At 47.0% G+C, this 14,436-nt stretch overlaps 1 protein-coding gene across 1 annotated transcript in view; it reads left to right on the plus strand.

Moving 5' to 3' along the window:
* Mindy4b (MINDY family member 4B) overlaps positions 1 to 12,399 on the plus strand; it is a 31,489-nt gene extending 19,090 nt beyond the window's left edge. The window contains exons 10-11 of the mRNA XM_040755204.1: positions 9,559 to 9,739; positions 11,085 to 12,399. Coding sequence (XP_040611138.1) covers positions 9,559 to 9,739; positions 11,085 to 11,227 — 324 coding nt within the window. The 3' untranslated portion in view covers positions 11,228 to 12,399. The remainder of the gene's footprint in view (positions 1 to 9,558; positions 9,740 to 11,084) is intronic.
* The last annotated feature ends 2,037 nt before the right edge of the window (positions 12,400 to 14,436 follow it).

The raw sequence follows: 14,436 nt of genomic DNA on the forward strand, positions 1-14,436 counted from the left end.
CAAGCAGCAGCGTATCCTCTCTCACCAGGGCTGGCAAGGTGGGCAGCCTTTTGTTCCCTTTTTAACGATGGCAAGACTTTGGGAACGAGCTGCCAGCTCTATCTGAGGCTAAAATTGAGCAGGTGTTTGCAAAGCAGCAGCTAAGCTGGTATGAGGAAAAGGAGCACATGAGAGAAAATGCCACCACGGAGAGGTAGCGCCCATCAGAGTCAGGAATTTGCGAGGGATCCAGCACTAAACCAAGCTCTAAGGAAAATTACCTGCAGAGCCTAAAATATCCTCTGATAAGAAGAGGGTGTTTTCAAGGACCTTAAAGGCAGTTGACAGCACACAGCCCATAGGAGAGAAAAAAAAAAGCAAGAGCCTTCCCTCTTGGAAAAGGGCATGATGTAGGGGACCGCAGGGGCGCTATCCAAAGGCTTGCTTGCCAATTCGAAGTAGGGCAGAGGCTAGAGACTGCTTGGGGTCACTTTAAATCTACATCGAAATCAAATCTAAAATGCTCCCAGCTTTTGGGAAAGTGACTAATGTGACTTTTCATCCTGCTTTCCTGGACTCAGTGTTCTCTCCCCGGGGAGATGCCTGTAAATGTGCCCTCAGTGGAAATTGCCTGAAATTGTACACTAATGGCTTGAAACCCTGAGGACATTTATGATGATGTTTCTGTCATGCACTTGGAGTTTTTTTTTAATGTATTACAGAGCAGCTACAGGCTGATAGTCGGCTTACTTAACCCTCTGAAACATGGATATACAAAACACACACATACACAGTTGATTTTACATGAAGCATGGTTTCATTCTTTCCATGCCATCTCCCTGTAGCAGGACAATTCTCGGCTCGTGAAGCATTGATGTAATTTGGCACACTCACGTGTGTATTTCTCCCTACCCCTGGCAGTCAGTAGCGAGAGGACATAGTATGGAGTAGCCTCCTTCACTGTAGCACTGACAGCCGTGGGCAGAGAGCGCCTAGTTTTCCCAGACTTTGTGCTAGCAATGGACACTAGCTATAGTATCTTCCTCCACTTATAACTCAAAGCTAAAATCCTAAATCCAGTTTGTTCTCGGTCATTCAGTGGAGAGGTTAGAAAGGCCAGAAGGAGTTAGAGGACCTTGCCCAAAACCTTGACCAATCACATGTCGGAGAAAGGTTGTGAGACCTGTTCTGTCTACACACCCAAAGCTCACGGCCTCTGCTGTGCTTTGCCAGTCATTTTCCAATAAATTATTAATATACAAATACTAGTTCTTGTAACTGTTTGCTATAATTAGCACTTTAAAAGTCAGCCATAAATGCAGGTTGATCTTACTCCACCTTTAGTATTTCCTACAGATGCATTGGTGGTGAGCTCTAACATTTTGACAGTGGCAGGGGTTTTAAAACACATGGCAGTTGAGTCGTTTGACGCTAAAGCTGTTATGGGTTTATGAATGACAGGTACTTGGTCGCATGCTTTCTAAAGTGTTTGTCCCCATCTGACTTCTGGACAGGCGTATCATGTCTGTCAGGTGCTGTCACTTTATACCCTCATTAGGACAAGCTCACTGGTGCTTAAGACGTGTGCAAACCAAATTCCTGTGTGCACCGACTTAGTATTTCACAACATTCCAACCTGGAATGGAAATGCCTTGCAGAGCAGGCATTTGCTTAAGAGAGAAAGTGAAAAGGTTTCGGAGTGATGTCACACGGTGCTGGCTCGGAGACCCTCCACAGTCAGGGCCCCTTAGCTTCTGCTCGAAGGCACGATGACACTGCCTGAGACCCACATTCGTGCAACTGGGTGTGCATTGCTTTAAGAGCGTCTGGTGGGTTCTGTGCACGGTGTGTGCAATAGATCTGAAAAGCACGTGTGTGCGCGCTGATGAGGAGAACCTAGGGAGAGAAAGGTTTCTGAGCTCAGAAGGCAACCCGCGAGCCGCCGCCCAACAGCTGGGTTCTGCGGCTCAGGAGAAAGCCGTCTGTGTAGCTCTGCCTTTGAGCTCTCGCGTCCATCTTTTCTTCCGCTGTGACGAAGCTGCAGAGACTGCAAAAAGCACACATCTTTCGGTCCCAATGTCACAGCTCAGTGGGTGAGATTTGAAAAGGAAAAAGATGGCGCTCTCGTCGGATGGCACGGCACGCCCCCTAGAGCCCGCCAGACTGACAGTTCCCGCAGGAAGCAGCCAGCTACCCACGGGGCCAGGCACTATTTTGAAGCCTCCCTGTTACTTTTCTATTTGAAGGTACAAGTTTGAGCGTGAGGCTCCGATACCTAAGCGAGAGCACAAAGCAGCCTGAGTCTAACACCATCTGGAAAGCCCCAGGAGGCTCATCTTATGGTTACACCTGCCAGTGGGAAGAAAACTCAGCTCCGACTTTCAGAAGGGACCGGAGCCGTTTAGGTCTTGCCAGGATCATTCCCGCAGCAGCCCTGGCAGCGCCTACTTCCAAACCGATGGCACTCTCTTCCCTCTTTACATCTTCCCTTTGGAGAGTCTGATGGGAAGAAAATCCGACCTTGGAAATAACCAACAGAGCGGTAGTCACTACACTCCGCCACTAAGCCACCAAGGTGACACCCCGCAAGCGTGATCTACAACAAACCTGCAAACTCTGCCGGAGAAGTTACATCAGCTGTGTGTTCCAGGTGGCAGAGAGGAGAGCCAGACCATTAACAGCTATGCGCGGGAATTGTCACCAGGGCCCAGTGAAGAAAGCACACCATTTCTGACACCATTCTTCCATCACATTGCCCCCTTGGGGCTCGGGGGCTTGCCATACTAGTCTCATTATGCAAAGGCACTTTCTAAGCGCCATTGGCACAAAAAGAAAACCTACTTGGGCTCAGTTCCTGCTCTCTAGTGCCAGGATGTGTCCGTCTTTACTGCCCTTACCGTTTTACAGAGGCTTAAAGACCGGTTTGAGTGACAGAGGGTTTGGTTGCTGAAGGTAATACTGAAACCACTGGGCTTATTACACAATGAGTGAACTTATGGAGAAAGGTATTTTATTTATAGTACCTCCGTATCAAATTTAATTTCCTTCTTACCATGGCAACATGCACAAATTCAGAATTGGTAGGATCTCACCACTAAAATATATTTAACATCCTGCAAAGGGGGAGGGGAGTGGCTGGTAAACCACGTCTATGCAAAAGCAATTAAAACGCTTGACCTGGAAAATGTCAGTCAAATGGACGCATGGTGTGTCCAGGGTGGGGCAGGGGTTCGGGTGACAGCTGATTGGATTCAACCAGGAGGTGCTTTGTGTTTGACTTTTGTGGAACTTGCTGTTTTCAAACGTGGGGGGTCACAGCTGTGGCTAAATCCAGGTTCAGCCACCCGTCCCCAGTAAGCCAATTAAAAGAGCTGAGTTAACAGGGGAAAGCAGAAAGGAGATTTAGTCCCTGTGGCACATTGGGAAGAGGGACTGAGAGATCCAGCAGCCTCCATGAGCCCATCTTTGGGTCCTAAACGTGATCAAAGCCTGAAGAGAGGAACAAGGATGTGCACACCTAAACAGTCCCGGTCAATGAGTGGTCCGGCCACTCATTGACCCATCCTTGTCCAACTCCAGTCCTGTAAGGCAGCCTGACACGTTCTTAGACCTGGTTAAAAGCTCTGTCCAGGAGCTGAGTTTATCCCACGGCTGGGGCCTCTTCCTTCTCCCAGCACAAGAATCCTGGAGCAAGTCCCATTTCTCCGGAATACATTGTTTTAATAGCCTGGTAGTCACACAAAGAGTCACACGTGTCTCTGGGAGATCTCAGGTCTGCCCCAACTGTTACATTTCTTTAAACCAGCTGTTTGTCTCAGTGGTAACCTTAAGGCTCATCTCCTGTTACCCAAAGTGCCATGGACAGTCATGCGGGGCATTTTCCTTTCACCACGCTCTCTCCAGGCATGCAACACTGCCTGCTCAGGTGAAATCCGGTCACTGTGGGGTTCAGAAGTGATCTCTCTGAGTTCAGCAAAGACAACAGTTGCATTGCTGTATGAAGTAACGGTGCTGGGGTGCCAGGACCAGGCCAGGCCCATGCAACCCAGGGACAGCAAAATTTTGCCCATTTTACAAATGCTCTATGGAAAAATGCTTTTATACAAATTGTCTGTATACCTATATATGCAGTTAGTGCATCCATCCAGAATTTACAGGGACTTCCATTGATTTTTTAAAAATCAACCATGAGATCTACCTGAACTTAATGGTACGACACTTTATCACCGGCAGCATCCAGCCTTCTGCTTACTCCATCCCGTTCTTACATTAATGATTGCCTGTTCCAGTTGACTGTGGAGACGCACGCTTGCAATCTTAGCACTTAGAAGGCAGAAGCAGGAGGGTCATGAGTTGGAGGCCAGCCTGGGTTACATGGCAAGTTTGAGGCTACGTGCCAAAACTGTCTCAAAATATTAATATTAATAATTGTTATTCCTGTGTGTCATATCTGCACACATGCTAATCTTACTCCAGGCGAGTACTATTGCGAGGATGCCTAGAAAAGAGCGTGTTCCATGTAACTGATGGATACTTAGTTACCTATTCACAACTTGGGGGAAACGTGTGTGAAACTACCTCCAGGGCCATTTCTCTTCGCATGTAGCTAGTGTGGATTTCCCCCTGCTTCCAAGGTGAGATTCTCCGTGTCTTAGGGTTATCATTGCCGTGATGAAACACCATGACCAAAGGAACTCGGGGAGGAAGCGGTTTATTTGGCTTACACCTCCGCACCACAGTTCATCATCAAAGGAAGTCAGGACAGAAACTCAAGCAGGGCAGGAACCTGGAGTCAGGCGCTGATGCAGAGGCCATGGAGGGTGCTGCTCACTGGCTTGCTCCCATGGCTTGCCCAGCTGCCTTAAAGAATCCAGAACTACCGGCCCAGGGGTGGTCCACACTCCCACATCAATCAGAAATTAAGCAAACACCTACAGGCCTGCCTGATAGCCTGATCTTATGGAGGCATTTCCCTCCTCTCAGATGGCTAGCTTGTGTCAAGTTGACATAAAACTGGCCAGCACACTCAGATTACCCTTGATTAGAGGCATTAATTCTCATGCTGAATGAAGAGTGCCTACTATGTGTACTGGCTGGGTTAGGGATGTGTCCTTCTTAACATATTAACTAGAAGGAACCTCGTTGTGTTTCAAGCACAATAATAAATGTTTTCTGGCCGGGCGTCGGTGGCGCACGACTTTAATGCCAGCACTCTGGAGGCAGAGGCAGGCAGATCTCTGTGAGTTCAAGGCCAGCCTGCTCAACAGAGCGAGTTCCAAGACAGCCTTCAAAACAATACAGAGGAACAAAACATAAATAAATAAATGTTTTCTGAGAGTGAAACACTTAAAGACAAAAGCATCTCCAGTCTTCCAATGCCCCCCACCATCTCCCCATCCCACCTCCCATCCACTCCCCAGGGAGGGCGAGGCCTTCCATGGGGGATCATCAAAGTCTGTCATGTCATTTGGGGCAGGGCCTAAGCCCTCCCCCCGTGTATCTAGGCTGAGAGTGTATCGTTTCATAGGGAGTGGGCTCCCAAAGCCCATTCGTGCACTAGGGATAAATACTGGTTCCCCTGCCAGAGGCCCCATAGACTGCCCAGGCCTCCTAACTGACACCCACGTGCAGGGGGCCTGGTTCTGTCTTATGCTGGTTTCCAAGCTGTCATTCTGGGGTCCATGAGCTCCCCCTTGCTCAGGTCAGCTGCCTCTGTGGGTTTCTCCAGCCTGGTCTTGACCCCTTTGCTCCTCACTCCTCCCTCTCTGCAACTGGATTCCAAGAATTCAGCTCAGTGCTTATTTGTGGGTCTCTGCTTCTGCTTCCAGAAGCTCCTGGATGAAGACTCTAGGATGCCATATAAGGTAATCATCAATCTCATTATAGGGGAATTTAAAGTAGCCTCTCCCTTATTGCTTAGATTCTTAGGGGTCATCCTTGTAGATCTCTGGATATTTCCCTAATGCCAAATTTTTCTTTAAACCTATAATGGCTCCCTCTATTATGGTATCTCTTTTCTTGCTCTCCTCTATTCTTCCCCTGACTCAATCTTTTTTTTAACATTTTTTTAATTTTAAATAGCTTCTTTTACATGTTAATCCCAGTTCCCTCTCCCTCCCCTCCTGTCCTCCCGTACGCCCCCATCCCCCCATCCTCCCACCCTATTGCCAATTCCTTCCGCATAGGGGATATCTAGAGCCTATCATTTCATTCAAGGTAGGGTCCAGGCACTCCCCTAAGAGTCCAGGCAGAGAGAGCATCACTCTTTGTGTTATGGACACACAATGTCTGTTAGTCGCCCCTCTCTCTCTGCCCTGATTCAATCTTCCTGCTCCCTCACGTCCTCCTCCCCGCTCCTCTTCTCCCTTATCTTTCTCCTAATTCCCTTCCCCACCCCCACCTGGTGTTCCCAATTTGCTCAGGCAATCATGTCCCTTTCCCCTTCTCCTCGGGACCATGTATGTCTCTCTTAGGGTCTTTTTTGTTTCCTAGCTTCTCTGGTGGTGTGGATTGTAGACTGCTAATCCTTTGCTCTATTAAAACATCATTCTTAATATTTAAGGCTTAATGATGGAAAAACTCTCCTTTGAAAGAAAGTGCTCCCCTGCCTTTAAGAAATGATAGACATTATTTCTCTCTCTCTCTCTCTCTCTCTCTCTCTCTCTCTCTCTCTCTCTCTCTCTCTCTCTCTCGGATAATAAAGCTTTTCTTTCTTTTTTACATACTAATCCCTTTTCCTCCCACTCCCCCACTTTTGTTCCTCAAAGAGGGTAAAACCTCCCATGGGGAGTCAAAAAGTCTGTCCCATCTCCACAGGGCCTGCCCCCTGTGATAGATATCATTTATAAAGTGCACTATAAAATTATGACACCCAGGGACTGTTGAAGGTTCAGGGTCACCACCAGCAGGATCTGCAACTTGAAGGCCTGACTCAGATGCAGCCAGGTTCTTGAACACAGACAGCTACACATGTCTGCAGAAGCTGTATGTATAACTGGAAGACAATGAAGCTACCTATTCCACAACAAAGTTGAGATAGCATGAAAACATGTGAGGGTGTACTTACTTTCCAAAACTTATGCCCTTGGAAACTTTTTAAAGATAATGCTTTTGGTCAGTCCCATGGGAGTGTGGTCAACTTACTAGAGGTCAAACCCTTGAAGAAAACTAACTGTCCCTCGCGCAGAAGCCATCAACTGTCCGTAGCTCCTCAGTCAGGAACAGGGACTCATGAGCCCCTCCCTGCTACAATGTGGACCGGCTTGATCTTCATCAGGTCTTTTCCAGGTGTCCCCTGATGCTGTGAACTCACAAGTTCAGCAGTCCTGTCATGTCCAGAAGACCCTGTTTCTATTGAGTCCTCCCTGACTGCTGACTCTAACCGTCTTTCCACGCCTTCTTCCCAGAGGGTCCCTGAGCCTTGGCTGGGGAGGGGTGATGAAGATGTCCCATTTGTGGCTGAGCACTCTAGTGATACTTACTTTCTGGACTTTTGTAAGTTGCGAGTATCTGCAATAACCACTGCACAAAGAAAGTCTCTGATGGTGTCTGAGATCCTCACTCGTCTACTGGTATAGAGATATGAATTTAGATGACAATTTGATACGATGAGCATCTATTTAGCAAAATAAAAGCAGCTGGTTCACTCCACAGTTTTTGAGCTTCCAACCATGTGTTCTTGGTCATACTTAAAGTGCCAGGCGTGTGTTTCCTCCTGGAATCCTATCAGAAAGTGGCTAGTTAACCCTATAACACCCATGCCACTATTATACCATGGGTCATTATTGAAATCCACAAGTTCACATCTAAGTAAAGCTGTTAATGATCCCACACACACAAACACACACCCCACCAGAAGCCTACACAACATCTTCCAATGCTTACTATAAAAGCTGGCCATCATGTAGGAGGCTTTATTGTCAGTTCTAACTTGTTTGGTTTTTTTTAACGTCCTGTGACCAAAGTATGTGGTGTCTTCAAGCAATAGGCTCTCACCATTAAGTTATGGTGTGTATCCAATAGCAACTGTGATAGCATATGTATATATGGACATAATTTATAAAATAGTTTCCATATGGACCTTTTCAGACATCCCTAATTACCCCCATCTACCCATGCTTCTACCATACTGTCTCATCCCTCTCCCCGCCTAAGCCTGCATCCCCATTAATCCCCTCTTCATCTTCATAAGGATTCTGGTCACCCTGCCCCGTCTCTATCCCCCACTCTAGTGGCCCCTTTCTAGTTTCCTGGATTCTGCAAGTACTCCAAGTTACTTTAATAATCTTGAATGTGAAGTTTCTCAGGAACAGCAGTTGTTTCACGAGTATCTAGCCAGTTCCGAAAGTTTCCCCTGAGGTGTGGGCCACCCTTCTACCTTGATGATACTGTCTCAAAGCCCTGAGAGAGTTTTTCTCAAAGTTCTTAATTCCTTCCTAGGTGCTCCCAATAACCCTTCAAGCCTGAGGCCCAGTAATGGCTACAACCCCTTTTCACGATTTTTGGCTTCCAATCTATACTGCCACTGTAACTCCTGGAAACACACTTGTCTTCACAGACAAAGACCTGATGATGCTTAGCCAGCTAGGACAAGATCTAGAACCACTAATGAGACTAAGGTTTCTCCATATCATGTTGACCCAAATCTTACACTCTCTCAAGACAGACATCCAGAAACTTCCTGGTGTAGTCCCATTACTAAAAAAAAAGAAAAAAAAACCATAGGGTATCAACCTCTGGAAGATCCATCTTACCATTTAGAACAACCAATCAGAATCAACCATGTCCTTATAACAAGAGTTGCCGTCCTATGAGCCCTAGAGCCAAGAACTGACCAATAAGAACTGCCGTGCTTAGCCCCTTATTTGCACAGCAGAAAGCTGGAGGGAATCAAAAAGAGGACATCTCCCATCTAGAACAGGACCAGTCCATTGTCCTAGGTCAGGCCATTCCCCGCCGCCATGGCATTGAACTTGCCTTTTTCTGCTTTCATCTAATTGTGACGAAGTCTTCACTGTTCTCAATGCCAACCCACCATGGCTATAGGAAGCCAGTATACTCTACTGTACATGCTAACCTGTAGGTGTGTGTGCACAAGTGTGTCTCCATTGTCTAGAAGCTTCTTTCCTCCAGTATAAATGGTTAGTGTTACCATAAAGTTGACACTGGCTGCTTGAAACGTTGCCCAAGCTTGGGAGCCACACTGGGAGTGACTACACTAGCCAATGACACAGACAGAATGGGCACTCTCATTTTCCACGTCTACATTTACATACCACTTTACATGACCTCACACTTGAAGCCAAACTAGGAAGTCTTTGCCTTCTCCATAAGGCTGCTGTGTTTTAAGAGGAGCAATCCATTCAGAGCAAAGGAATCACTACTCTACCACGCAATTCATAGGTACAAATTCATTCTCCACGAAGCTTTGGTTGGGAATTTTATATCACATACAATGGCCTGCAAGCTACATGTGCAATGAGAAGCTCAGAGCTGCTTTGCAACCAGGAGAACGCGTCAGCATCTTTCATTGCTCAGAAAGATCTAGATGTCCATCTGTATTCTCCTTTCCCATTCCAGGTGGGCAGCATGCTGAAGACGCCCACGTTTCCTATTTGGCTGTGCAACATCAATGGAAATTATAGCATCCTTTTCTGCACAAATAGGCAGCTCTTGTCTGACTGGAAGATGGAGCGTGTCTTTGATCTGCACTTTTACAGCGGGCAGCCCTCACAGAAGAAGCCTGCACATCTTACAATAGGTGAGCACTTGAGACTCCCAAGTGTGGGCTTTGGTGCACTTGGAGCTGTGGCTGTCATTGTTTAACAGCTGTGGGGTTACTTGTGCTGCCATTGCAAGAAATACTTAGACTCGGTTCTAAAATGAAGTCCCTGCCTAGGTCCAAATCCGTTGGTGTGGGACTTTAAAATGCGTGTGTGAAAGCATGTGTTAGCGTTAGAAATAACACAGGAAAATGAACAAATTCTAGTTAAGATAAGAAATAAATGCTGAAGAGTCAAATTCCCAGAAATCTTTCTCCAAGACCCTATCTTTAAGCATGGGTTAGCCAAGGCCCCAGGAAAGACGTGCAAAGCAAAGGGGACACAGATTTCCACCTGGGCAATCCTGTATCCAGGCAAACACAAGACCATCACTCAGTGACGTAAACAGCAAACCTCCAGCGGCCCTAGGAGAAACACAGACAGGCAAACCATTGTTGTCTCAACTACAGCTCCGGTTCCTTAAATTCATGCAGAAAATGATTAAATGTCTTTAAATACTAGCATCTTTGACAATGTGTCAACAATGGGCAGACTTGACTTCTGTCCAACAATCTTGGATCCCTTTATGGGGCTTTGTCCGTGGCTGGCTTCACATTTAGCATCATAAGCCCGGGGTTGAGTAACCTTTTGTTGTTCTCCCTGCGTTTAGAAATGGCTGTAAGAACACATTCCTGCAGCTCCTATGCTTTTATTTAACTATGAGAGACACATATTAACTCATTAACTTTAGTGTGACTTTGGCCACACGCTCCTTAGTATCTACTGCCGTTTTTTAACTCTACTGACCTATGAGGTAATCCCACATATTCTGTTCCGAGTGCTGTGTTGAGAGTGTATGTAACACAAGCATTAAATTCCCGATAGCCATATGAAGCAGGTACTCCAACATCTATTTTTGGCTGTATAGCTGCTAATGCTTAGCCACTAAATGAATCGATGAAGCAGGGCGATGGTATCTTAAGTACTTCTCAAATGTTACCCGGCCATTGCGAGACAAGCCTAGACCTGGAAGACAGCTTCTGGATTCCCTTTCTAAACATCTCTTCTTAAAAAGTGGTGGGCTTTCCTTTCACCTGTTTTCCTGACAATATCAGTGACACATGCCTGGTCCTATGTTGCCACATCATGTTGCGTTAAATGACATGAATATTCACATACCAAAACACAGTAAGCCTGGCCCCTAAGTGCAAGAACCTCCCCGCATTTAATCAATTCTAAGGCTTCCTGAGCCAGCTCCGCCCACCTTGTCTCTTTCCCGTGTGCACTGGCTTCTTTGGGAACAGGCCAGTGGCCTGGATATCAATGCTGCCACTCCATCCTCAGATACTCACTCCCATCACTGGGAAGGGGAGCACAGGGAGGATGAGCACGGATCAGGAAGACGGTTTTCTCCGGTGGAAATGGCAATCAGAACTAAGTGGAGAGGGGCTACCGTCAACTGGAATGGAACCAGTCCCTTTTTCTAAAACGGAGACCGGAAGAGTCTGAAGGGTCAGAACAAACGGGACGAAGTGGGCGGGCATGTAATTCCCACGGTCTCCCTTCATGAGCCCCGCTGAGAAACACCACTGCGGTTTCTCATCCCTCTTGGCCGTGCCTTTGCCGTCATGATTGCTGTAGAGAACGTGTCTCTATCCCAGGCTCTGAACAGTGGATCCTTCATTTCACTCAGAAGAGGAAAATGCGGTCTCTCCTCTCCATGTTTTCCAGACTGTTCTTTTTCTGAGACACACCAGGACTGAGGCGGGAAGCTCACTTCCATTTGAGGATGAAGTCATCAGGAATACATCATCAGCTTTTAGCAATGGCAAGAACTCAAGTCCCGTCAAGCCTTCCCGGTACAGGCAGTGCTCCTTTCCAAGGACACAGCTCACACAGTCACGTTAGCGGATTCTTCTCAGTAAAGTGGAGATGGGCTTTCTTTCCCCTGCTTGGGGAGGGGTCTGTTCCCCGTGGGCTGGGAGCTCTGGTAGGGTCATGGAAGACTCATGCAGTCAAGGCATCAGGTAGAAAGACACATTCTTCTACCAGTACTCCGTGTGTTCCTTTCTCCTAAACTAGATATAAATAACAACAATAACCATAAGCCGAGACAGTCTTACTCCTACACAAAATAAGATTCTGCAAAAATAAAACCTCATCTCAGTGTTCAAGGGGGAAAAGAATTTGTGATCGTTCTCTCTTATGCTAAATGCCTACACATTTTCTGAAAAGATACACAGACTAGACACATATTCTTTCTAGAAGACGTGCAGGAAAAGCATCTAGATGTTTTTCCCACCCCCAAACCCTATCTGCTAACTCACAGATTTAGGGCTTTGGATATGGAAATCAAGGACAGGTTCCAAGGGACAATGTCTGTGCACTCATTGTCCACATTAATTTATTTGATGCCTTTTCTTTTGGCTCAAGAGCAGTGTATAACCTGAGCGGAGAAGAAAGCTTGAGAGCGAGTAATAAATTGTCTGAGGAGAAAGCCTGTGGCTCAGAGTTCTGATCACGGTGTTGTCATCATTGATGGGTTCGCCCAGAATTTTAAATAAGTAACGCTTGCCTGAGGATTCGGAAAGCAAGGTCAGCCACAAGCCATAGAAGCCAGGTACACACCTTTAATCCCAGCAGCCAGAAGCCAGGAGGTGGGGGTACACACCTTTAATCCTAGGACTCAGAATTAAGAGGATCTCTGTGAATCCAAGGCCCCCCAGATCTGCACAAGATTGATCCAGTCCTAAAGAGAAACAGCTCACACAAAGATGATCTCGGCACCTGGGATCATACGCCTTTAGTCCCCAAGCTAGAGGGGTATAAAGGAGGAGCAGGGTCTTCAGTAGTCGGTTTCCAGCCACAATGAGGATAGGAGGCATTCATTCTCCAGCCACGTTGAGAATAGGGACGCCCCATCCCTTTTTGAGGCAAGAGCTCTCTGGTAGCTTGGCTGCTTTGCGTCCCTCAGCTTCAGGTTGAACTCCAGTATCTGTCTCTGGGTCTTGTTTGTTTGTTTGTTTGTTTGTTTGTTATAGTCTTAGCAACATTGTGGGTTTTGTTTTGTTTTGTTTTTGAGGTTTGGGTCCAAAGCAAACCTCAGTTTGTTCTAAGAGTATTAAGTTGTCTCTTTTCCAGTTGTGACTGGAAATCTTAAAGGCATATTAGAAAGTATTCTGTCAGAAAGCAGTCCATCCAAGAGATACCACGAAGTCGCAAGCAATAAGGGCATTCTTTGGGACCAAGAACAGTCTAGGCCCTGGTCCGGGAGGGGTCCATGATTCTCTGAGACCAACTGTGGTTCCTCCTGTATGGCTGGGCTTGGGTGCCTTTGCTGCACAAATGCAGGATCTGCCCAAAGCACAGGGCTCCTTACAGCGGCCTGTGGAAAACAGCCCAACTCCTCTATATTCTACTCCTGCCCTTGTTCCTCAATTTCTTCCCCATAGCCAACCTTGTTCTGGCGAGCTTTGTGTCAGTGTGACACAAAGCTGGAGTCATTTGGGCAGAGGGACCATTAATTGAACAAACATCTCTATAAGCTTTGCCTGTATACAACCTGCTAGTGCCTTGCTTCCGTTACCAATTGATGTGGGAGGGCCACTGTGGGTGGTGCTATCCCTGGATAGGTAGTACTGAGTGCTGAGTGCTGTAAGAAAGCAGTGTGCCTTCCAGTGACTAGGAAGGCCGCAGAGCTTCTCATCCGGGCGAGAGCCAAACACGCCAGATCCCAGGCTGAGCCCTGGACTCTTGGGGGAGGTTCCATGGCCTGCCCTGGATGAAATGACAGACTATGGACACCCCCATGGGGGGCCTCACCCTCCCTGGGGAAATGAGGGGATAATGGGGGGGGTTGGTGGGAGGGCACGGGAGGAGGGGAGGGAAAGCGAGAGGGACCTGGGATTGACATGTGAAGCAACCTTGTTTCTAATCTAAATTTAAATTTAAAAATAAAAAGAGAAAGAAAGCAGGCTGAGCAAGCCTTGGGAACAAGCCAGTGAGCCGCATCCTCCAGGACCTGGGCATCAGCTCCTGCCTCCAGGATCCTACTTTAGCTCCAGCCCAGACTTCTTGATGATGGACTATAAATGTAAATTAAAATCTAAAAAATAATTAAAAGAATTAAAACCTTTACCCTCAAGTTGCTTATGCTCATGATTTTATCAGAGCAATATAACTGACTAAGAGAAGCCTAGACTAGGATAGTCCTCAGAAGAATAGTTTACTATCAGAGGGGAAACGTGGATCATCTTTTTCAAGTATAAGCTTACTGATGTCACTAGCCCAGACAGGACTAGGCTAAAACCAGTCAGGCCTGGGTGTCCTCCTGTACTTTATCCTACAGAAATAGCCCAATGCAACCAGATGAGACTTGTGTTGAGCGGTCCAGATCACACAGGACCTTCAGTCACACCTGGACCTGACCCTGCTTACACATGAGTAACCATGTTATCAACTGTCATAATTGCCTTGGTATGGGCCTTTGAGACATCATCTTCATTCATTCATTCATTCATTCATAACTTCAGGGATGCATCCTCGGTGACCTACTTCCTCTGCCTAAACTTCAGCTCCCAGAGTTCCTAGACTGTCCCCACGTAGGACCAGCAGCTGGGGACTGAGTGCATAGTAGGGTTCTACAGGGGCCGTTTCCCAGGTGACAGGCACTGTGCTGCAGTCCTGAAAACACAGC

This window comes from Mesocricetus auratus, unplaced genomic scaffold (genome assembly GCF_017639785.1).
Source record: "Mesocricetus auratus isolate SY011 unplaced genomic scaffold, BCM_Maur_2.0 Super-Scaffold_100011, whole genome shotgun sequence".
In the NCBI taxonomy this organism is placed as follows: domain Eukaryota; kingdom Metazoa; phylum Chordata; class Mammalia; order Rodentia; family Cricetidae; genus Mesocricetus; species Mesocricetus auratus.